The 24,878-nt window shown below is 39.2% G+C and overlaps 1 protein-coding gene across 4 annotated transcripts; it reads right to left on the bottom strand.

The window, feature by feature from the left end:
* Nucleotides 1–233: 233 nt before the first annotated feature.
* On the bottom strand, nucleotides 234–20,567 carry ASRGL1 (asparaginase and isoaspartyl peptidase 1). 4 transcript variants are annotated; one of them, XM_059468175.1, is made up of 7 exons: nucleotides 20,448–20,567; nucleotides 19,177–19,445; nucleotides 15,340–15,482; nucleotides 10,232–10,386; nucleotides 5,898–6,016; nucleotides 3,968–4,078; nucleotides 234–1,303 (listed from the first exon to the last, which is right to left on the bottom strand). In XM_059468175.1, the coding sequence occupies exons 2-7, from the start codon at nucleotides 19,361–19,363 to the stop codon at nucleotides 1,068–1,070; spliced, it is 951 nt and encodes a 316-aa protein (XP_059324158.1). In that variant the 5' UTR covers nucleotides 19,364–19,445; nucleotides 20,448–20,567; the 3' UTR covers nucleotides 234–1,067. The 4 variants fall into 4 exon arrangements, with proteins under 4 accessions (XP_059324158.1, XP_059324160.1, XP_059324161.1 ...); XM_059468177.1 differs by lacking the exon at nucleotides 20,448–20,567 and adding an exon at nucleotides 20,336–20,387; XM_059468178.1 differs by lacking the exon at nucleotides 20,448–20,567 and adding an exon at nucleotides 19,527–19,562.
* Nucleotides 20,568–24,878: the final 4,311 nt, after the last annotated feature.

The raw sequence follows: 24,878 nt of genomic DNA, 5'->3' as shown, positions 1-24,878 counted from the left end.
AACATTCCACAGAATGATGGCGTGTAAGAGAAAATCTAGTCACCAGCTGAAATGCATAAAATTATTACAGTTCTTAACACAAAAAAAACATAGTTGAGAGTCAGAAAATAAAAAAGGAATTTTTCTTTTAAAAATACAAAATCTTAATGAAGAAAATGTAGAAGTAACAGAGTATCAATTTTTTTAAAAAAGAAAATCTCTGCAGACAATGTTTCAGACTTCACACAAGAAGCTTGTTAACAGGCAGTTTTATTTATTTTAGTACAACTTGCTTTGATCACTTACTTTCAGATAATTATTTTTCCAGTTAATCAGCATCTCTGTCTCATGTTTTGACCTAAAAGGTGCCTATCACCTTTGCATTTGAGTAGAAAAGATTGCTGTTATTTTTATTAAAAGCATGACCTTCTCTATTACTACCCCAGATACTAAGTCCATAGCATCTTTCCTGTTAACTATCCACATACAGTTTGAAACATTCTAGCCTACTTGGTTGTGATGTCAATGAATGGAATTAGAGCTCCTTAGCATCACCTTTCCCTTCTCTGGAGAAAGTTACTTTCTTTACTTCATTATATCCTGTGACAAGTTACCTCAAGCCTGTGGGAACAATTTTAATCTCAACTCTTCACTGCTCTTTGGTGGTATTTCATTGACCATTGGCAAGCTGGTACCATGACACGGCTGCTCAAGAGACTCTGGATTTTCAAAATTCAGCTTTTAATTAATAGGTATTTTTCTCTCAAATTATCCTGGTAGGAGTCTCTGAGAATGGATGTGGAAAGGACTTTCTCTAATACTGAAACTCAGGCTCCCTTTAATGTAAGATTAAGGCATGCTAACCAAGGAACCTACAGACCATTCTCTTTCTTATCTAAAAAAGGAGTATCTGATTTCACAAAGGTATTAAAAGGCTACACATATACACATGTCCACCAAAGAACAATGTCCAGATTTTGTTTTGACTGTAAATGTGGTAATGCCTGTGAACCAAATGATCTTTCAGAAAGACAAAATCAACTGTCATAGTCCTCCAGCAAAAACTGGAGATCTTCATTTCTTCACTCTTAGAATCCCTCCCTTTCAGACGCAAGAGCTTCATCAACAGACTTTATATGCTTCTCCCCAGCATAAATGCCATAATGCAGGTTGTCATCCTTTACAGTAGCCCAGGACATTTGCTTGGTGGAGAACCTTGCTGCCCACTCTCCTGCCTTGCTGACAACAATGACACCCCCCAAACCCCCAACTCGTGTCTTCATGTAGTCTAACGCAGTGTCTGCTGCAACCTCTGGTGACATTCCTGAAAAGAAAAACAAAATCACTTCATAGGACCTGTCCTGACAGTTTTTAAATTTTCTTAAAATTTCACCCCTCCCCATGGATCCAGTCAAATCTAACTTCTCTTTCAACTAAATTGGCAAGAAATTTCCATTCTAACAAAGGAAGCATTTTTGGAAAGGCTCTGGACAGCTGTGAAGAGCTGCTACGGTGTGGTATTGCCCCAAGTATTTATTTACATAGCTTCTGATTTTGATTCAGTTCAGAATTAGTTTGTTTCAGAATTTATTCATTTGTTTAATAAAAACTAACTCACAAACTTTATGTTCAAGACGCACCACTTCTTATGCCATCATTTGACTAGAAAAAAAAGTCAATCTGCAAGGTTTTCATCAAAGGTTATGACAAGTTAGATCTAAAGCATTTACAATTTGAAAAAACACACATCAAAACAGTCAAAAATTTCAGTCATCATCTCTGTTCTAGTTCCACTGGCTGCAACAGAGCTCAAGGCACGTACTACACATTGTCATAATTTATCAAAAGCAGACATCAGCATGACTCTTCCTGAAACTTCTGAAACCACCAGGCAAAATGAGGTCTGACATCAGACAAAGGACCAGCAATGCAACTTTAGCTTTTATCTACTTGATTTGTATTAACAGGAGTATTTTCTAAATAAATGAAATTTAATAGGTACATCATACACACAGGCCTGTAATAGCTGCAAAATATTTGTTCACTACAAGTTTAAATATGCATTCAGGAATGCAGTTGGCTTGGCCTAATTACCCTAAAATACAGACCCTCAGTAATGTTACACAGCCTAGGTTATAGAACAAAACCTGACCTCTATGCCTTCCCTGCAAATTTTGAGTTAAAACCAAATAAAACCAGCAGAGTGAGAATTATTCACTGCAGTGGTGACTGACAGGATAAAGCTCCTTACTCTGACGCACGGGTGACACTGTGACTATTCAAGTCAGTGGCACGGTCTTCAAAGGGTCAGTATTTCACTCTTTGATTTTTCACCAAGATAACAGCTGCCACCATAAGATTGAAATTCCAACAGCTGTTAAGACTGCCAAAGCAATTCACTCCTGAAATACAGAAGTAAATTTTGCAGCATTTGTCCAAAAGAGAATATTTAGTATGCGAATTACCAATTAGCTGAACAGAATTTTGAGGGCTCTGCAGTTGTTCTTACACATGCAACTTCAGCTCACTATTCAAGGACTCAAAAAGCCACACCAACTTAAGGGTTTGTTTTCAGTGCCTTCATGGAAATATGTTGGGAGGAGGGGCTGGGGAGAATCTAATTGCTGACGTGTTTTCCTGGCAGCTGAGTTATACTTCGGGGCAGGATGAATGAAGGTAAAGCAAGCATGGACAGGGTGAACAAGTGCAAACAAACTAGACATGAATACATGTGGGTTAATTTTCTTTTTTCCAATAAACTTTTTAATTTGAGCCTCATTTGCCTTTCAAATTGATTAATCACAAACCAGATAACTGCTATCAATGCATAAGTCTTGCAATGCAGTTAACTTTACGCCAGAGAAGAAACTGGTTTATACAGTTTAGACAAGAGCTTAGAAAGCTGTTTACAAATTGAATACTCAGAGACTTAATTTGTAGAGTAAAGGGAGAGCATAACGTGTTAAGAGCTTTGGGAAATAATCTGTAGGTTGTATTTTATGCTGAAACTGTCATGTCAGCTATGAGATTTAGAGGAATGCACCCATTATATGCAAACAGCCCTATAAAGCACAACAAAAATATTCACAGCTGTTACTTGTCTCTCTTCTTACTCCCTCTCCAATGAAAATGTAAAATTGAGTGTTTTCCAACTATTTCCACTTTGGTAGATCTCAAAGCAAGTTACACTGTACTGCTCCAAAATTATTTTATTTCTAAAAATAATGGTGATATCTATATTAATGATTCTTTAACTGCATGAAACACAAGTGTGTTGTCTGGCTATGTTTACGGGCTCTAACATAATCAAGGGTTTAGATGACAGACTAAGTCATGAAGGTAAAGCTACAAAGGGTCATCCCACAGTCAGATTGTATTACAGTCACATAAGACATACTGTGTCAGCTGTTTACCACATACCCACCAGTATGTTTAGTACATTTTCCAAAACAAAATGTAAATTGAAATCATGGTTAAAAAGTCCTAAAATAATTTCTGTTGCTGTAATCAGAGTTGTTACAATAATGACCTTTACAGTTTCTTAGAAAGGCAATACACTATACTTTCTATTTTTTCTATTTTAGCTCTAGTTATCTGTTTCTAGCCCTCCCTAACTGCTCCCTTAAATGTATCTTACTTTTACTTGTTTTCTTTTTCCTGTTCACAGAATTTTAGTTTATAATTGGGGAAAAATTATTAAAGAGAACTTCTGTTAAAGTATACAGTAATGTCTTTCAATGTACACTGATCTAAAGCATGATTCAGTATCAGGCAGCAGAGATAATTCTGTTTACTTCTGCTATTTTAGCTTTATTAATAATTCAATACTTTGTTTTGTTTCTAAAGTTTTTGTTTTAACCCATCCACACACCCCTTAGAGCAACTCTCCTGACAGCTGTTTTAGGATGATAGCATATACACTGAAATCTGTGATTAGGCAATGCTTCCTATCCTCCTTACTTCAGATTACAGCAAGTTTGGAATATACCTTGCTCCATGTGATAGAGAATCAGTCGGGCTAAGACCACTTTCATAATGCTCTCCCCATGTCCTGTGGTTGAAGTGGCACCAGAATGGTTGTCAGCATAACCTCCACTTCCTTTTCAAAGGGAAAAAAAAAAAAGAAGGCAATATTCTGTAATATGATTTACAAGCCCTGCATTGTTCAAAACAGGTACCAAACATTTCTTTCTTTAGGTCCATTAGCTCCATGTATTTCTGAAAGCAAAGTGTCAGAAAAGCTTCCTTCTCATTTATGCCACAATATGAAAAGTAAAATATATGAAAGAGATGAACAACAGTTGAAGCAAGTCAGTTGCCAAGTTGAGAGAGAAGACTAGTGATCTGTTTGTGTACAAGAGGCAGAAGCAGGCCAACACTCCACAGGAATGGGCAAAAATATTTTCCAGGACAGCAAGAGGGGGTATACTGAAGATCAGCAAGATAGGGACAGGATGCAGAATGCCAGGTCACATCAATTGAGAAGATATGAAGGAAGATCTAGTGAGGACATTTGTGAGCTGACCAGTTTGAGAGGAACTTACCCTCCACAGCATATAAGAGATTTGAAGAGCATGGGCTCTAGTAAAATTTCAAAGCACCCCTGAAGAATCTTCAAAGTCGTGACCACAAGCAGAGTGTTTCTTCTGTTGAACTCCCCTTCCCTCCCTTTTTTTTTTCTCCCATCCTTGTTTTGCTGGCCCATTCCACACCCTGTTCTCTACCAAGCTTCTGCTTGCTCAATACCCATATTTCTAGCACATCTCCTAAGAAAAATATTTCCCGGGAGCTAGGAAGAAACATACCACAACATTATAAACAAGGTACTGGGGGAGGGGAAAGAGGCCTTAGAAGAGCAATGAAAGTTTCTTCCTTTCTGTGCTTTCTTGATCAGACCCTTTTAATGGACTCTGAGTAACATGTGGAAAAACACTGCCATATTAAGTCAATGCTGCCTTACCAAAGCCTCTGATGTTTAAAAGCACAGCTGACATTTCTGTATCAAATCCTGAAGATGCCTGGCAAGATCAAAAGTTGCAATATGCTCACAAGTGCCCAGTTTCACTTCTCCTTCACAAACCCACGTCCCCAGCTATAACAACCCTGAACATAATCTACACAGGAGGAGGGTATTTGCAGTCAGAAGGCTGCAGTCAGACACAAAACTGAAAACCATAGTCAAAATCCAGAGGATACCAAAATGTCAGTAACTTTGTATGCAAAAGAAAGACAGCTTTATAATAATAATATACTGCCAACAGCAATGCTATTTGAGTTTGGAACATGTTTTACTAAAAATAATTGTTTTCCAAATGCCAGCTGTATGGCAGAACCCTGAAGAAATCAATTGGCAAGTCTGCAGAAAGGATTTCAAGTGTCTCTTCATACTTGGATAAGAAATCTCTTAAAATATTTCCTTTATTCCACACCACTTCTATTGGGTTCTGAGACAGTCTTATCAGGGCTCTCTTAAGAACAGGAATTTACTCAAATTTGCGAGTCACTTTGTAATTCTTGTTCACTGATACAACAAGTAGTAATTGAAATTACACCTACTTCCTTAAGCATTGAGGAAACAGCATGGTAATATGGAACAGGCTACAGTTTTTGACTTAGTGGAAAGCAGAGCCATAAAAAAGGAGAGCTTGATCAGAATCAACAGAAAGGAAACACAGGTGTTAGCATTGAAGAAACAACAGAAAAAACAAACTCCCATCCCCATTTTCCAATTCTTTCTTGCATATCTCCAAGCCTGTAAGGAGCTTTAGCTTTGATAGATGTGAATGTTAGACCTCCATTTCAGATGGACTAGTATTTATGTTTTGTTTCACTAATGAAAAGGAGAATTGCAATACTTTTTTTTCTTTCTTTAAATGAGATGCCCCAAAAAGTGAAAGGCAAGATCCTACACCCCATACCTATGCATGCTGTGTCACCAACACGGCCAATCATTTTATTAGAGAGTCCTCCCGTGGATGTTGCACAAGCTACATTGCCTTCACTGTCTATAGCAACAGCCCCGACTGTTCCCAGGTCTCTGCCAAGAAAAACAGTTCATAAAATCAGTCAGAATTAAAGCATACCTGCCAAAGCACGTTGCCTTTATTTCCCAGGTACCTTTACAGGAGATTTCTACAATAGAATTACTACTCATAATGAAGCTATTTTTGCCATGCTTTTCATTACAAAAATAACAAGAAACATGCAATAATTCTCACAAGCTTTGTATTTAATAGAGTAGAAAACTCTTTTTTTTTTTAAATCTTCCCCCATGACTTGTTTACTTTCATAGCATGGAAACTTGGGGAGGAAAAAAACTCGCAAAACAAAAGCACACAAGGCAGAAATACTTCTAGTCATTATAGTTCTGGAGTAGTTTTTTGGCTGACACACAAACTGACACACAACTTTCCCCTAAATGGCAACTTGAAGATGCAACAATTGGCTCCACTGTTTCAACAGGAGGTTAACCGGAATTATTAATGACAATGCACGTAAATGAGTGAATACAGAAAAGGACAGTAATGTTATGCATGCACTGAATCATTTCCTTCCTGTTCCTCCTCTTTCCTTTTCCTTACTCCCCTTAATGTTTGAATGCTATAAAAAAAAAGAAAAAGCTTATTTATTTTCCTTTCAACTAGTATTGCTCACAATGCATCATTAAGACATACTTTAGTCTTTGTACTCTGCAGCTACATAATCTTGAGGTTTAAATCACTTGGCCAGTAGACTCTGCTGAAACTTCACATTGGTTTAAAAATCTTCAGGCACTGAAGAAAACAGAAGTCTCAACTTTATCTTTATTTTTTCAACACAGAAAAGACATATACAATAGCCTGCTAAAAATAGACACGTGTAGTTGTGTATGGAAAAAAAAAAGCCTGTGGTGACTTATTGTAACAGTTGCTGCACTGAGAAGTGAGAGGTGACTGAGAACCAACAGTTTAAATACCCATGTATTCCAGTCTTAGCAATTCTCCTAGAAACATAAACCAGTATGTGACTAGGAGAAGTACACCAAACCCCAAAAATTATCTAAATTCCTCCACACAGGAAAATAATTTGTAACAATCCTTCAAGGAGCTACCCAACAGGCAACTGGAAAAGGAACACCTTTCGAATTTGCCTGGGCACTGGTGAGGGTTTCTCTACAGCTGTGCAAAACCTGAGCTAATTAAGTCAGACAAAGTCTTTGTGTACCTTGAAACCCACAGCCAGTTTCTCAGAGACCCAACTTCCTGTTCCCTCCTGCTTATGTAAAATATCATACTGTCAGTCCCTACACTTCATTCACAGCAATTCCAAGTTGACTGATGAATCACAGGCCTTACAGGCTGCTCTGACATTTATGTAGAGACGGACCTCATCTCAAACTGATATGATGGTGCAGATGGGCTTCCCACCCATCCATCTGTTAGAAGTGAATTGCTGAAAAGAACATTAGTAAATTCAGTACTCCCTTGCACATTCATGTAGCACCCTTCAACCAACTAAAGTTAGATCCTCCTGAGAAACTAAGAAAGATGTATCCAGAGGTATATTTTCTTAGATAAGTATTTACCTTAAGCAACTGTGAAAATAAAAGCACACAGATGACACAGGCAGTAATTACCTGCTTTGGCATGAGAGCACAACTGGCAATAAATAACAAAGTGAATGTGTCAAACACACCTCATCTGCAGGTGAGCAAATAGACAACTACACTTGATTTCTTACAGTCCCTTTTTTTACTGCTGTAGTGTAATGTTTCCTTTGATTATCTTCAGAACAAAGAAGATACAAATAATTTTTTTTTGCACAGCTAGTTGACTCCAAAACATTAACAAAGACAAAACTGCTATCAAATTATAACAATCTCACTATTTTTAGTTATTGACAGTAGCAAGAACCTCAGCAAGTACCTGTGGTGTACTGGAGGATGCTATTAGGGATTTTTACAATCAAGAATTATTCCTACATACTGCGATACAGAATGTATTATTTGGATTTGTTAATTTCCTTTTGTCTAAATCTTTCATGATCCAATACCCATGAAGTGACATGTATTTACACCATCCCTGTTTAACTAACGAGTTACCTGCTATTTTGTCTCTCAGTCCTGCATCAGAGTGGGGTTTTTCTGTTTATTGTTTTTAGGGTCCTTGTTAGTTAATACCTCCTCAAGTTACTCTACCAGTGTGATTCACAGTGGGGCTAGGAGCCCATTTACTACCTTACAGCCAGACTCAATACCCTTTCTGTGGGATTCTCAGGCAAACTCCAGTTTGCCTTAACAATCCTTAATATCCTTAACAAGGGTATTGCTCGAGTCTTTGCAGTGTGCAGATAAATCAAATCACACCTTCTTCTCGTGTGCAAGGTGGAATGTTCCACACACAGTGGAATCCTAAGCTTTCAGCACAAATCAATGCAAGCTTCTAACCACCAGAGGAGAAAGATATCTCTTATGGAGACACCAGACTTTACCTGCAAAGCCTATGAAACCACAGGGTTTCCAACACTGTGAGGATCAAGGGACTGGAAGTGAAATATACACCAACCTTCAAATTCCCAGTATGATCTGGTATTATGTTGCCTCTGACTAATACTACTTCACCTTCTGTCTGTTCGCCTCAGGCAAGTTTCTGCATAATCACTGTGGACATAACAGGGAAAAAGAACATTCCACATGTGATACAGAATGAAATGGGTTTGCATTAAAAAGACCTGTTTTCAACTTTGCGAATTTGTGCTGATGTTTTGGTTTTCAGAAAAAGAACAGCATGGCCATGACAAGAAAAAGTCTTCAGCCTTTCAGAAATACATAAGCTTTTTACTATCAGATATCCCAGAGGAAGTCCATGCTGGAACTGAAGATGCCTAACACTGTTTTCAGAAAAAAAAAACCCCAAAAAACCAACAAACAAACAAAAACCCAAACAAAAACAAAGGTAAAAATGAAGCAGTTATGAGGAATGAATGAAGACTTAAATGCCATGCTATTCCAACTGCTATGTTCAAGAGAACAAGAGACAGTGGTGGTTACACCATCCTCAAAATTCTTCACAATCAATGACAATAGCACACAGTCCTTGGACAAACCATGGATCAAAAGAAAACTTCTGTTAGATACAAAACAAACTATGACCAAGACCTTATGGTCAAGGAACAACATAATTTTGTTTACAAGACCATATTCATACTTGTCTTATTACTTTGTTTTCCCTTCCAGCAATTTACTGAAAGTAACACACAGGTTGTAATTTATAATTTTATGGATTTTAATTAACATGCTCACAGAAGAAATTTCCTCCTTCAAATCTACAAATTCAGCTCTGCTCCTGCCATTACTCCTGTTTCACAAAACAGATGAACAGCACATAATACAGCATTTATGTAATGTAATACAGTATTTTCCTGCACCACAACCATGGATGTACAAATGGAAGCTCAAAACAATTAAGTGACTGTGCCTACCTCAAAGGCACAGAACTCATTCTTGACACCTGATGTTTTTCATTCCTTTACTGTCCCCCTAACCTTCCCCTCTACTTCATGAGACTGGCTTGTTTTCCAAATGACATTCATTTTGCTGTTGGGCATCCAGCAGCATCTCTCTTCCCTAAATGACCACTAAACTTGGTCATTTTTTAAATTCCTTTTTATAACCAACAGCCACAATTACCACTCAGAAGGAATTGCTGGTCAAACTCTGATGTTGTTTAACTATCTAATACAATTTCAAAACAAATCTGATCATCTATTTAATACTTAACCAACATCGCCTTGATTAGGTTTTTGGGGCTTTTTTATTAACTTGTTTTAGGTATGTGCACTGATTTTTTAAAACCAGTTCCTCCACAGAAAAAGCTATACAAAATAATATCTGCTGCTTGTTAAAGCTACTCTATGCACTTCTGTAACTGATGATTTTAAGAGCAATAACAAGTTCTAACTTTACTCTCCAATAAAGCCACAGAACCTATGCTATTGTCCAAGTGACCAATAATCTTCTTAAGCAGCAACAAGTTTCATCAAGTTTGTTCTAGTCATTTAAGTTTAAGCAAATTCATTGAAAGCTTGATTTTCTACTGCTTTCAAGAAAGACACACTGTAAAGACTGCACCAAACCACATGTTTATTTGTTTGGGGTTTTGTTTTTCTTGGTCGCTTTGTTCGTTCGCGGGTTTTTGGTTTCTTTTGAGTTTTTTGTAACCAGATAGCCCAAAGTAAATTACCCAAATTTGAAAATAAAATATATTTAACCTACTTCTGAAACTCTTCGGGGTTGGAATCTGGCTCAAGGTTCTTCTTCCATCTCTCCCGGGATCTCTCAGTTATGAGTTTCTCCCCTGGAATTTCAGGAATACCCATGGCCTGAGCGAACAGGTGTGCACCATGGTCAGTCAGCAGCATGTGCTTTGTCTGCAGAAAGACAAAAAATTCATTGACAATTCTTATTTTTGTCTTGTACTTAGCAGCTTTGTATAACAGCTATCTTTAGAAGTATCCACAAAATGAAAATTACAAATTTTATTTTAAAAATGTCTAAACTTCTGTCCATATCCTCTTCCACTATAGCTGAAGAAGCTTTCAGTTCTCCAGACCACAAAGTTTAACCAACAATAGAAAAGAATTGGACATATCTATTTAACATGTACTATAATGGGAGAGGGAAAATTGGTAAATTTGTTCTTTAGCTAATTTGTAGGCAACTGTTTTGTAATGTTTCAAATGAATCACCAAATTACTACATAGCTAACAGTTTTGTCCAGTTAACTAAGAGATTTAGAAGACTTTTATTCAAAAGAATGCTAAATAAATTCCTGTTTAAAGACATTACACCTAGTAAAAGAACTTACAAATGTAAATAGCATACAACTAAAATGTTCCTTAAATTTCATTTTAAATATTTCCTTCAACAGGCTGCTATTCTTATTAACTCAGTGGATCAAATTTAAGAACAGAATACTTTCTAATGGATTTGACCAAGAAACGTTTACTCTCTTCTAACAATACCTGAAAGTTCTATTTTGATTTCTATATTTACAAACCACTCCAAACCAGATTTTAATTCAACAACCTTCGTTAATTCCATGCTTTAAAGTCTGTAGAGCTCGGTTAGTTCATATTTTAGAGAAATTTGCCAGATAAATTTGTTTAATTAATCCTTATACTTTAGTAGTAGCTCTGAGCACTGAAATCTGATTTTTTTTTTTTGTTTTAATGTGACAAAAAGTAAGCAGTTTCTTGCACAATTACATAGCTGTCAATTGCTCATCAGAACCTGGGAAGGTTTTAGAGCACAGAACATTTCAGAGCAGAGCACCTAACTTAGAGCCAGCCTTTCTGTCCCTGCAGCAGCAGAGCTCAGCAGAGCAGCTGAGGTGCAAACAGAGCCATGATGCTGGAGGCAGCAGCCCTGCAGAGCCTTGCCAAGCACCCACATGGCACACAGCCAGCTCTCAGCCAGAAGTAAGGACAGCAGAGGTGGGTATTTCTGTACCATGCTACATTCTGGAGGACATTTACAGTCTCAAAGCTTTAGGTTAAGATGTTGCAGGCCATCACCTGCTGCTGATTTCTAAAGCAATGACCAGTAATCACTACCATGACCAACACATAGCATTGCATTGTTTTAAGGGATTCCAGACAAACCTCTTCCCAAGTCAGAGACACTGATCTCTACTTAAGCCTATTACAGCCTCTGCATTAAGGCCTTTGGACAAGGACAGAGGACAACACTTTAGAAACATTTCTGATGTTGCAGCCCCGACATCAAACATTTTTGAAAATCGACATGCCTTTTAACTAATCTTTAATTCAGGAGAGCATTGCTTTAGGGAATACTAAGGGTGACAAGAAGTCCCCTGTCTATGTGAAAGCAGACATTGGGTTTGCATGCTGAGTGCAGTCACCATATTACCAGGCAATGTAAGACCAACCTATTTCTGACAAAACTAATGAGCAGTGTTCTTCGACTTGAAAGCCAACTTCTTTGTGCAATACTGCCCCCCTCTGCCACTACCATTAACCCACGAGAAGCACACAATACGACATTCAAAATAGGTTTGGTTTTTATTTGTGGGTGTGGGTTGGGGTTTTTTTGTTGTTTGGTGGGTTTTTGTAGGAAATTTGAAATTCGCTTTAGCCTTGAGCTGTACCAGAAGGCTGTGTTCTCCATCCCTTGCCTTCTTCAGCAACTAAGACTATAGCATCCTTTAAATAAGTCTTAAAAATATGAAGTTTTACTATAAAAAATGGAAGTTATTTCTAAAAACTTTTTCATAGGATTCCATCCCTCTCATATGCAAATTTGCATAATATATGCACCTTCCTAGGGTACACAAGCAAGAAATACTTGCATATTGATAAATAAACTTCTACGATAGGACTTTGGGTTTCCTGTTTTCCTTCTTTTTCAGTCCTCACCGAAAAGAAGATGTCTTAAGGTGATTTTTATCACTCTCTTCAACAGATGTTGTCAATCAAAAGAACTAGTAGAACACTGTCAAATAATGCAAAAGCACATTTTTCTGTCTCATTCTTCTAGTTTCATTAATATGTTTGCTTATGTAAATGTCTTCTAGAAAAAGTATGCACTTGATATTAAGTAATCTAAAAGGACAAGAAAAGGGTTCGAGAAATCTTACAAATAAGCAACAAAAGCTGAAACTTTTAGCTAATTTCACTGGAAATGGAGAAAATACCCCAAATTTCTGCTGGGCCTTAAGTTCAGACCATCAAAGTTCTTCATTTAACAATTCTGGAAGCACAGAAAAAAACCTGGCCCTTTGCCTCAAGAAGTCTGTATTCTAAGCTGAATTGTCTTTTGCCTAATGTAAAGTCCTGCACAATAAGAGTAGGGGAAAATGTACACAGTTTAATAAACCAATGAATTAGTGCTCTAATTTTCATGAGAAGCCCACCTAATGAAGTTTTGGAGCTGAGAAGGATTACATGCCCCAAATTAAAAAAAAAAAAAATCAATGTATCATTCTATTTATGTTCAATACAAACAGGAATAATCTAACAGAAATTTAAGTGCTTTTTCAAGAATGTGTTACATTAGTAAATGCACTAAAAGTCTTCCACCTCTAGAAGCTCCTGTGACCAACAGTACAGTAAATAATGAATGGCAATTATTCTGCTGTTCTCCTTTTTTCTACTTCATGAATTTGGACAAGTTTGAGCCCAGTGGGAAAGTGACAGCCAAAAAGGACAATGTTGCAACCACAACCTCGAGGAGCTACTCTGGCCACCAGATGGAGCCCACACAGTTCCAGAATAGGATGGAAATACAATTACAAGCAGACGAGCAGGATGGTTTTGGTTGGTTTGTTTGTTTTCAGGAGCCGCATGTTTCAAAATTCTTTATGGTACTGAGGCACTCAAAACCCACTGGGAATTATGCACACAGACTTAAGACCCCAGGAAAACTACCCTTATTACCCCCAAGTCTCACAGTTAAAAATGCTTTTTAATCAAGCACAGTACAACAAAACACACTATGAAATGTACTGTGAAATACCCTGGGTTGGTGTCCCAAAATTCCTGTCCAAGATGAACAGAGGGGCAACAATGAGCAGAAGAGCAACATCAGTTGGTATTCCCATGAATGGGAGATGGAGAAGCAGAGAAACTCATCTCAGGATACATCGAGCAATTTAGGCCAACATTTACATTTGGAATTTATCATCATGCACAGAGGTTTTTTTGCATCTTGGCAAAGATAACGCCTGTACCACAAAATGTCATGGTGTCAGGGCTGCACCATTATATTGGTCCTGTACAGTGGAATTGTATGATTTCATTTCAAATTTAGCCTCAACACTTTTGAACACCAGAAGCACAATGCAATGACAAGAAAGACTTTGTAATAGACAAGACAGAGGAGAGGGCTTTCTCTTTGTTGGTTTGGGGTTTTCTGTTTTATTTTTAAAACACACATTGCAAAGTTATATTCTCAAAATTCAACACTGTCACTTTGAGCTTTTTCTTGTTGACTAAAACAGGATTTTTTTCATAGACAAGACAACAAAGAAATAAATCAGTGATTCTGGAATAAGAAGTAAACAAGAGGCATTAAAATAAGCTCTCTACAGAAGAAAATAAAATAAAATGCAACATTCACCTTAACATGCTAGAGACATCTCTCCCCCGACCCTTCATCTATATTCTCAAATTCTGTCTTGTGAAGCTGTCTACCACCTATATTCATTTACTGATCTAGTTAATAACATTCTGTATGAAGGAAAAAACCTTATTCATCACAAGTTTTAACATTGCTTTCTAGTAGACATACATTTCACTGAAGTATTTATATTGAATATGCTAGTGAAATGTTCTGATCTTAAAAGCAGAACTATCTTTCAATTAAGGACACAAAAAATCCTTTCTGCTTTGGAGGCCATTGAGGACAAGACAAATGTCAATCATCTTTACAGATCACCAAAACAGGTTTTGTTCCCTCAAAAGCAATTTTGAAAGGTTAAAGAAACATAAATCTTCTTTATTAATAAGTGTTTTTATAAATATGAACCTTTCCAACAAAGTGACAGTTGCACTAGGTAGAATGAAAATGTAAACTCCAAAGACAGAACAAACTTTTTGATCATTGTCACAACCTTGTAATAGTAAAACAGGCACAGATATCACACAGATCAGTTGCACCATATCTGAAACATAAGAGAAGTCTGCTGTAGCAAGTATTAGATGGACTTCCTAGTGGAGTAAGGTGGGATTGATCTTATATAGAAGGTCAAGTAATATTTTACTGCCATAATAAATTTGATTATCTTGGAAAAAACCTGTCAGCACCGCATAGAGCTAATTTATCTTCTACTGGTGGAAGATTACAACTGGACTGGTGCTACCACCTGATCAGGTCACAGTGGAAAAGGCTACCCAGAACAACAAAGGAGTGCATTACATAGCCAAATATGTAACTGGGTCATTTATTTCAGTTCCATGAACATTCATTTCCATGAACTCAGTTCCAAAGTGAACAGTGTATTACCTGACTTTAATCTTGCAAGATCAAGCACAACACTCAGTGACAACATAAAAGCTCTTCAAAAAACAAGTGAAAAACAACAAAAAAACCCCTTCAATACCAGCAGTGGAACTACAGGAGACCAAAATGTATAGGTCAAGTTATGTTTCCTTAGAATGCTATTGTTTATAAATATTTCTCAAAACCCCTTAAGGTAAGTGCTTCATGATCATGACCATAGTGTTTCCAAACACTCCAATCCATTTTTCCCTTCCTTGCTGCTTTAAAGCACTACACAAACACCATCACTGAGGTTTATCAATATACTGGCTGAAGTTCAAAGGAAAAGAAAATGCTTCATACCAAGTAGATAATCAGCATACCTTTTCCATAACAAGTCGAGCAAGTTTTATTGGGTTTGCTATGCACTTAACTGCAGACACTGCTCCAGAGTCTAAATTTTTTCCATCCATGATAATGGCATCCATTTCTACTTCACCTTTTTCATTTAGAACAGATCCACAACCTAAAGACAAATTAAAAAAAAAAGTAGGGGGCAAGAGAAAAAGAAGCAAGTCATTAAGAGCTAACCACCCAGGTGATTCAATTAAAAGCTCTCAGCAAGCAGCCTCTTTCCCACTTTGCTGACTTACCAAAAGTATCTCCCAAATACAAAAAATCCAGCAAAAACACTGCTGAGTACAACCACAAAATCCAGCCACTAAGAGAAGTCTCACAGAGTACAACATCTATTTTAAAACTGAGTTTTACCTTTTCATAAGATTAAAAACACATTTCCAATCCCATCCAAATTATATACTTGGTATTAAAGTTAGATGGGCAAACCATCGTGAATAGAATTCTCTATTCCCCAGATCCCTTTTAAGTGTACTATTTTGCCTTTGCAGCTCTTCCAAAGGAGGATACAACACCACCCAAAGAAATAGTATAGTGTTTGATCCCATCAACAGATGAACATCACACAGCACTCCAAGAAAGTGCCAAAATTAATAGAGCAGAGTAAGTGTCCCCTCACTATTGTAGCAAAAGCTTGAAATCACAAGTTCTTCCATTACCAAATAAAAACAGTACATAAAGTAATTTTATAAAATAAAAGTTAAGTAATAAAACATCAGGTAGTTATCCTCTTTTAAAATTATCAGTGCTATCACTAACCCAATTGAAAATTAATGACATACAAAATGAGACAATGCAAATAGGGTGTTTTTTTAAATAATGCCAATAATTGCACCACAGAGGAATAAAAGGTTCTAAGTCATCAAGTGCACAAGCCTTGCTAATACAGATGGTGAAGACTAAACCTGAAAAGTAAAAATCAAACCAAAACATGGCAGATGCACACAGTACCTCAGGTAAAAAGACCTGTGCACTATACATAACTAATGCAGTAGGGCTTTTGTACTTTCTGTTACACCAACATTAAAGCAGTCAGAAACTACTGTAAATAACTGACATAAAACTTATACCAAAGTACTTCAGACCAGAATATATGAAATTAAATCCCCTGTGACAAAAGGCAGCTAAATCCTGTAATCCTCCTCTTGTAATCTCAAAAGTGCCCCTGCCACATACAGACAAACCCCCAAAAGTTATTTTTTACCTGTCTCCAGCTAATTCAGTTATTCCACATTTAAGTCCTGCATCATTCACAATACGTTAACTTCTAGACTGATCTGTAAAGAGCTTACAGGTTAATTGCCTTGTGCCACCCATGTGAACATCACTCTTCCAGCTTTTCCTTATGCTGGTAAGGAATTGTTTTCTCAGATAAACCCTGCCATGCTCTTTTAACATCCTCTGACAGGGTAGGCTTTCTAACCCATGATCACAAAATTCACACTAGAACCAGGGTACCCCTTTCCCAACCATCAGTGACCAGAACCATGTTCCAGGGGAAACTCAACAAGGCCCCTTCATCACCACATTAAGAGTGCCCCATGTCTACTGGACATATCTCATAGGATACACTTTACAATTTTTAAAAATTTGCTGAGCAGAAAACAATTGCAGGCAGTTTCTGTAATCAAAGGCAGCTTTCTAAACAAGTCTCCTTTTAAAGGTGGCAAAGAGAGACTGGTGGGTGCCTTCTAAGAACAATTCACCTCACTTGCCATAGACTCACAGAAAGGCCTGGGCTGGAAACGACCTTGAAGATCACCTGGTTCCAATCCCTTTCCACAGGCAGGGATGCCACCCACTACATCAGGTTGCTCAGGGCCTGATCCAACCTGGCCTTGAATGCTTGCAGGGATGGAGTATCCACAACTCCTCCAGCTTTGTGAGCTGTACAGCCAACTTTTCTCATTTCACTAGTCACCATGAAAGTCTGTGCACCAGGGCAAATCTAATTACTGAACCTCAAGTGATCTCAGGTAGCATGAAACCTTCCTTCTGTGGTTACAGGCTGCCTTTTCACCTGCCTTCCACAGCAATGGGTAAGGACTACCAGCCTCTGAGGCCATGGCACCCATGGGCAGCAGTGCTGAAAAAATAAAACTTTTTGGCTTCTTATTAAGCAAAGGGTTGGGAAACAGAAAGAGACAGAAAACAGAAAATCTAGGAGGAAACAAATAATCAACATGTCTGACATCAGCCCAATCACAGCTGGGATACTGAGAGGAGTACTCCAACTCCCTCTAATTGTGGATAGACACATCTGTCCTCTGTCCTGGAAAGGCTGCATAGGAAAGAGTGTGCAAGGATCAATAGATCATGGAGTACTCATGCCAAGCTGGCTCATACTGCAAGCCAAAGAGATCACACAGAAATATAACCACACCACAAGTACAACTTGCTTACTTATTAGGTGCACAAGTCACTAAAATGGTAATTTTATACACCAGTATAGCTTCTGAGCCCTTGCACCAAGCCTACATCAAGATAACCCTACACAGCATGGCCACACCCTATCATGCAAAGAAAGGACACAACTTGATTGCTCTGCCCATTCTTTCCCATCTTCATCGTTGTCTCTCAGAAATGTCTGTTTGCCCAGAAAATATTACAGCAAAACTGCTTTTATCCTTTTATCAAGATAAATACCACACACTGAGTCTTAAACAGCTACTCCAATCAGGGTCTTTTTCACATAGCTTTCAGCTAATTTTTGCCAGATTCTGAGAGGAGCTGTACCTAATGAGCATTGACACAAGTAGGTATCTCTGTAACAGACTACTTGCCACTACCTGAACAATGGGTGAAGGCTCAAGTCCAGTTAAGTAAAAGCTAAATGACAGCATGCCACCCTGATGCCAACTATTTAAAAGCACACACTGTACCTTCAAGTCCACTTCATAATTTCAGCATGAGTGCTCTAAAAATCAAAATGTTCAACTCAAGTCAATAACAAAACAATGAAAGTTTCATATTAAATAAAAACTGCTCAAGGTGAGATGAAACAAATGAACCTCTGCAAACTAACTGAGCACATAACTAATAGCTGTGTTACCTAAGATACTGAGCACCGACATTTCATTCCATGTTCTTTTCTGACACATCACGGCGGGAGTGGGGAAATATTTTTGCTGAAATTCATAAAAATAATAAACTTGAGGTCCTAAGAAGAGGAGAACGTATTTGATTACGACCACTAACATTAATTCACATTACTGATTAGGGAATTCAGTTACAAACCCTTACTATAGGAAGGTATAGATTTACAACTCATACACCATAATTGGATTGCTTCTCTAGTATTATTTACAAAGTAACTAATTGCAAGCATTAATGAATAGAAAACCACCTAAAATCCCCAACACCAGTATTTCTGTGGCAATAGGTAAAGATCAAGCACTCAGGATTAAACAAAGCTGCAAGGTATATTCAAGAGCCTTAAAGAGAGACATTAACTTAACACATATTCTGTAAGAGTCCATGTCTTAAAACTGGATATACATAGCACAGTAACAGAAGATTTACAGAAATGTAAAACAGTCCCACACAAATTAAATGGCAGATACATAACACTGAAGGAATGGCAAAAGCATAACTCATCTTCCTAAGTGTACTATGAGAAACTACATTACATACCGTGCTGAAAAACCACCTATTTTGTGACACTAGTATTTACTCCACTGCAATGAACATAAATCAATACTAATGCAACAGTAATAATACAAGCTAGGATTTTCAGAAGCATCAGGGCAAAACACTTGAAATATAATATGATTCTAAGTCCACTTAATCCTTAGAAAAATTACCTGCATTAAAATGAGGATCATCTTCCATTGACCGTACTGCCTCCTCAACTGCATCTACGGCGGTGCCTCCCTTCTTCAGGAGAGCGTAACCTCGCAGCGCAGCTCTGACAACCCCAGCCCGGCATCCCTCCTCTCGCTCTCTGAAGATCCGGCCAGCTCCACCGTGCACCACGATGACCGGCTTCATCCTGCCAAGCTCCTCCTCTGGCTTTCAGCTGCGCACACAGGTCAGGAGATGGGAAGGAGAACTCTTTCGCACGCGGTTCCCTCTACAAGGAGAGCGGCTACAGGTTAGGTAACACATATGGGTAGTTTGCTACAATTTTACTTCTGGGAAGCCAAGTACTCACATGGAGGAGCTCCTGAGGCCCCGTGCAGCTTGGTGCAACTCTCGAGGCCAACCCTGCTCTGAGGAAGGGTCTGGGTCAAATGGCACAGCAAGGGCCCCTTTCAGGCTAAGTTACTCTTCAATCGGGTTGTATGTATTAATTCTGTCTGGTAATAATAAATTACATGGGGATAAGCATTTGAGTAACCCTTGAACCTGCCAACTGCTCTTTGTTTTAGATGGGTAGCCTGTTGTCAGAGTAGAGTAATATCACCAGCAATAAAGAAAGGCAACTGACCTGACCCGAGTTAAAGGCTTACCCAGCTCAACCACCTGGATCCCAGACCTCTGACCTCTTGCTATACTTTGAACTTCGAGCAGGAAAACAAGGTTTTCATTCACACCTGGCAGCCAACGCCATCTTGTTACTGCTTATGGCCTCGTGCGAGCAAAAGCCATTGTTGCTAGCTGCTATACATCTTTGGTGATGCAAATAACCGGTTTTGCTTCCAGAAAAAGGCAAAGAAGCAGCAGCAAACTCATCTCCCACTGTAATCTGGGGCACTTCCCAGAAAAAACACCCCTCGTGAAAAGTTTCTCGGGGACGGCTATTTTTGGAGGCAGCCTTTCATCAAACAAGCAAACCCCTCCGACAGAGCCTCCCGCACTCCTCCGGTCCCTCGCATTCCTGCTGCCCCAGGCGAGGCCGGCCGAGACGGCAGCAGGCGGGGAGCAGAGGAAATCCCAGCCGGGGCTGCTGTGGGGCACATCTTCCCGTAAGCGAGGCCGTTCAGGTTTTTATTTCAGCCAGCAGCTACGCTCTTCCCTTACCCAGAACAGGCTACCCTCGGCCGTAGACCCAGCCCTGCCGCGCTCACGGCGGACCCGCGCCGCTCTCCCGCCCGCCCCCGGCGTTCCCGCGGAGTGCAGCGTCCGACCGCACCTGGAGCGCCCCGTCCTTGCAGAGAGTCGCGGCCGCTCTGGGCGCGCTCCCGTGCGGGTGCCCGCGGCGGTCCGGGCGGGCGCAGGCCCAGGGACCTTCCGCCGCAGCCGCCCTTAACAGACATGGCGCCCCCGGCCTGCCCGCACCGAACATGGCGGCTGGTGCCGTCGCACCCCGCGGTCTCCGCCCCGCACCGGCAGGGGCCGGGCCGCTGCCGCTGGCCCTGAGGTGGGCCCGGCCCGGCCCGCCCCTGGGCTCTCGACTGCGGGTGGCGCCGCGCCGCGCTCCTCCCGGCGTGGTTCCCCCTCAGTCGGCAGTGATGCTGCTGCCGCCCTGTGCACGGCCGCAGCCGCGCTGTCACACCAGCTCGCCGCCTGCCACCGCTTGATTTCCCCTCGAGTTAAATTAGAAAAATGGCACCTCTCCCCAAAACCAATCCTCAGCAGCACTTCCCGCGTGCCCGCCCTTCCCTCTGGCCGGCCGGGTTATTCCCGTTCCCAAAGCTCGGGCTGTCTGTGGGGTGCTGTAGGCTAAAAGGAGCTGTAGGCCGAGGGAGCTTCTGTCCTTGGGATCATCACGCACATCCCGGGCAGGTTGGCACAGACCACATTTTACATACATATAGAAGTATATGTATCGGTGAGGATAAGCTCTAAGTGGCCACACTGTTCCCAAACTGATGACAAAGACAAGAACTGAGCTTGATGTTTGTTTCTAATTATACGCTGCTGGTGGAACAAACAGTAGTTAACTAAAAGTAGAGCTGCTAAAGGTTCTTTCTGAAAAGTAAAAAATAAGAGTCTGTGAAAAATGTGTATTTTATGATTGGCTTTCCACAAATATTAAAATGAGTATTATATGTGTTGTGTTAGAAAGTAACGCTGTATTAATTCACTTAAGTAGTGTTTTAAATATAGTTTTAAGTTATAAAAATGTTAAAATAGAAACTATGCTATGTAGGATACTTTTTTTAAAGAAAGGACTTGCAACGAGATAGCAGCCACAGGGCACCTAAATCTTTCAGAGAAAGAGAATTTATTGCCCTCTTATCAGAAGAAATTAGCTTCTTCCCGCCTCGAAGGCACTGTTAGGATTCAGAGGAAGAAGTTGACGATGACCAGACGGAAGCCTGTGTTTGAATGGAATTTATACATCATGTATGAAGTGTATGAACATGCAACAGGCTGTTGTTTTTAAGGGTTAATCCTTTGTTAATGAGTGTCCTCTTTCAGGCTTGGGCTGCCCAGAAAAAGGTACCCAGACACCGGTAACTCTTTGTCTCATATTGTCTCATATTGTTCTAATCCAAATTGTCCAAATTATTATTACTCTAATTGTATTACTATTTTTATAACCATTTTCTATCTGTTAAACTTTTAAAATTTTAAAAACAAGTGATTGGCGTTTTTCACAAGTCTATTAAAAAAACCCCGTAATTCTGAGCTCCCTTACCTGTGTAACTAGAAGTGTAAACAAAGATTTCTCAACATTGGTACCAACTACAGGGCCTGCGTTGGCCTTCTCCCCTGGCCATTCCTGCGTTGCTCCTGCCTCTGCTCGTGTGTCTCTGCGCGGTGCCGTAGCGCGGGCTGCAGGGACGCAGGGACGCAGGGACTGCAGCTCTGGGCGTCAAGGGGACGTGGCTGTGCACAAAGGGCGAGGATTTATGGCAGAGCGAAGTCACTCAATTTGAGATCTGTTTTGATTCCTGAAGGTTTGTTGGAAAATAATTAGTGTGGTTTAATTAAAAGGAAATACTGCTGATGGTTTTTCTTTGTCATTAGTAGGCTTAGACAGGCATTAAAATTTCTTACATTAATTATTTGAGAGTGCTGCCTGTTTTTGTAGAATATTTCTCTTGTTTTCGGGTAGTGTCAAGACAGGAAACAAATACTATTTAGATTAAACAGTTTAGAAGAATCATTTTGGTTGTTTGCATGGACAGCTGAACACAAAATTTATATAGTAACTCTAAGTTGAAATTTTAACATTAGTCTAACATTATGATTCATCAAAACAAGGATGTCACTTGATAGAACTGGAGTAATCTGTTTCTACATCAGCTTTTTACCTTAAGCCCTCTTCGGCCACCGCCTTTGTCATTTTGGTTAAATCATTTATGTGCTTTTTAAAATGCTGTATAGCTTCTTAGAGCAGACTGGAAAGCATCAGTATTTAGTTTTATGATTATGATTTAGTTTTTTTTTTAAATTAGCACATTGAATTGCACCTGAGGAACCTGCCCTAAAGCTATGTAAACTGGTAGAATAAGTTTTAAATAATTGCTCTAGAAACCTATTGATTTTGCTCTCGCTAATTTTCATAAGAGACCCTTTGTGTAATATAATTGCCCGAGAAATAAATTTTAAAATATACAGAATAAATTAGGAGGGTTGCATGTGGAGCCTTGTGGAGATTAACTTTCCTGGTTGTAAGCTGAATGTGCCTTATTTGAAAGAGGTGGGAACACGTTATCATAGGTAATTAAGGGAAGAGGGCTGAAGCAGGGAAGGAAGAGATCTGGGCACGTGTGGATAGGGAACATGTGTCTGAAAATACTCTGATGTCATAGGGTCAACTCTGCATTTCCAGTGACTAAAATACAACTGTACTTGTGCCTTCTATTTTCCTGCAGAATCCATAAATTAAGGACATGCCCTCCTTCTAGAGAAAGAATTCCCCTAGAATCTCATTGAAATGTTAATTTTAGGAACCAGCAAAGAGAGTGAAATACATTGTAAAAGTAACTGGTTTAATGCATATTTCTAATAAAACTATTTTTAAAATAAATGTTTGTGTAGCAACTTGTGTGTTTATCCATAAACTATTTAAAAATTTTCAAAATCTGGTGTAGCACAGAAAGCAGCGCTCTATATTTTATTAATTGGATTGGAGGAGCATGCAGAGTTGATCAAGGCTAAGGCTGCTTGAGCAAGTGTCAAGCATGCAGAAACAGAATGTTGTTCACAAAGTCTGCAAACTTGGATCTTTTTATATTAGACAGAACTGTCATATGGAGATCACTGCAGCATTAGGATGCTCAGGTCACACTGGAAAAACTCATGCATGTTGAATAACTTTGTTCATATGCACAATTTAAGTCTGTAAACCATTTCTTACCATATTCTTACTGTGAAGAGTGTGCCAACATTTATTTAGGGGAGCTGGAAAAAACAGTTCCTCTGAGAGTTTAATTTTTTAATGCAAAGTTAAAAGTTATGTTCAGGTAAGATCAGCAATGTAAATGTGCAGTAGTAGGGACAGTAAATGGTAGATGAGGTATTCACTAAAACACAGTTGTGATCAGTTCTAAGTGATTAATGAGCTCTATGTTGAACAGTTCATCTGGAAATATTTTCTTGGGAAGAGGCACTAGACTTACCAGTGTCCATGATGTTTCCTCCCCTGCTGCACAGAAGTGAGATTAAATTGATGATGGGTTTATTTTCCCACTCTGAGGAGGTTTTAGCCATAGAACCTAGATGTCTTCCCCATGGCAGATTGTCCCAAACAAGAAGTTAACAGTGCCTTACTGCTCCTAGTATTTAAGCATTTTGCACACAGAGGGATGGTTGTAAGAGGCCACTCTCAGAAACCTGTGTGAGGGGAAGAAGAGTGACATAGGTTGTGGTACTGGTCATGGGAAATCCCTGTTCACGTCCTAGTTTTGAACTGTGCACGTTGTGTGTTTGACCAGTTTTCAAAGCTTAAGTTTAAAAATGGTTCTGGTGGTTCCTGTTTCTCTGTCCTATGTATTTACTGAGGTTTTATCACATTTATCAGCTGTGTGCTCTGCTGAAGGTGCATTTGAGGTGAGTATCTTGAGTAGAAGACAACCAGACTGACACATGGATGACTGGCAGAGACTAAAATTAGAACCTTTTGTTTTCCTATTCTTCCTGTTGTTGCAAGAACCCTGACACCATGTTGCATTTTTGTCACTGCACAGCTGAAAAAATATTTTCCTCTGTCACCTCTATGCTTTTGAAGTCCCTCCCATAAGCCTCTGAAGTCTATAAATCTCAGTCTGCTCCATCCTAATCACTTTAACTTCAAAGAAGCCAGATCAAGTTCAATTTTTTGAGATTATTTTCAATTCTCTGTTTATCCCAAGCTTTACATCCCCTTTGTAAAAGTCTTTCAGACATTCTTGTTTTGGCTGATCTGCATAAAACACAAGAGCATGTTGGAAAACTTGTCTGTGTGTCTGTCTGGGGCTTACAGCTTCCCAGCAAGTACAGGGGGCTTCTGGATCAATCCATTCAGAGAAAATGGCACCCTCAGGCTGGCAAGGGTTACAATTGCTTCGGTTCAATCCCATGCCCCTTGCAAACTCCATAGCTACCACAACAATTGCAACATTTTAAACCCCAGAATTTAGGAAGTATTTCTCTTATGTAATTCAGATTTGTTTTGTCTTATAATTTGATT

This window comes from Ammospiza nelsoni, chromosome 3, assembly GCF_027579445.1.
Source record: "Ammospiza nelsoni isolate bAmmNel1 chromosome 3, bAmmNel1.pri, whole genome shotgun sequence".
Lineage (NCBI taxonomy): Eukaryota > Metazoa > Chordata > Aves > Passeriformes > Passerellidae > Ammospiza > Ammospiza nelsoni.
The sequence above is the reverse complement of the archived record's forward strand: the minus strand, read 5'-3'. Positions and strand labels throughout refer to the sequence as shown.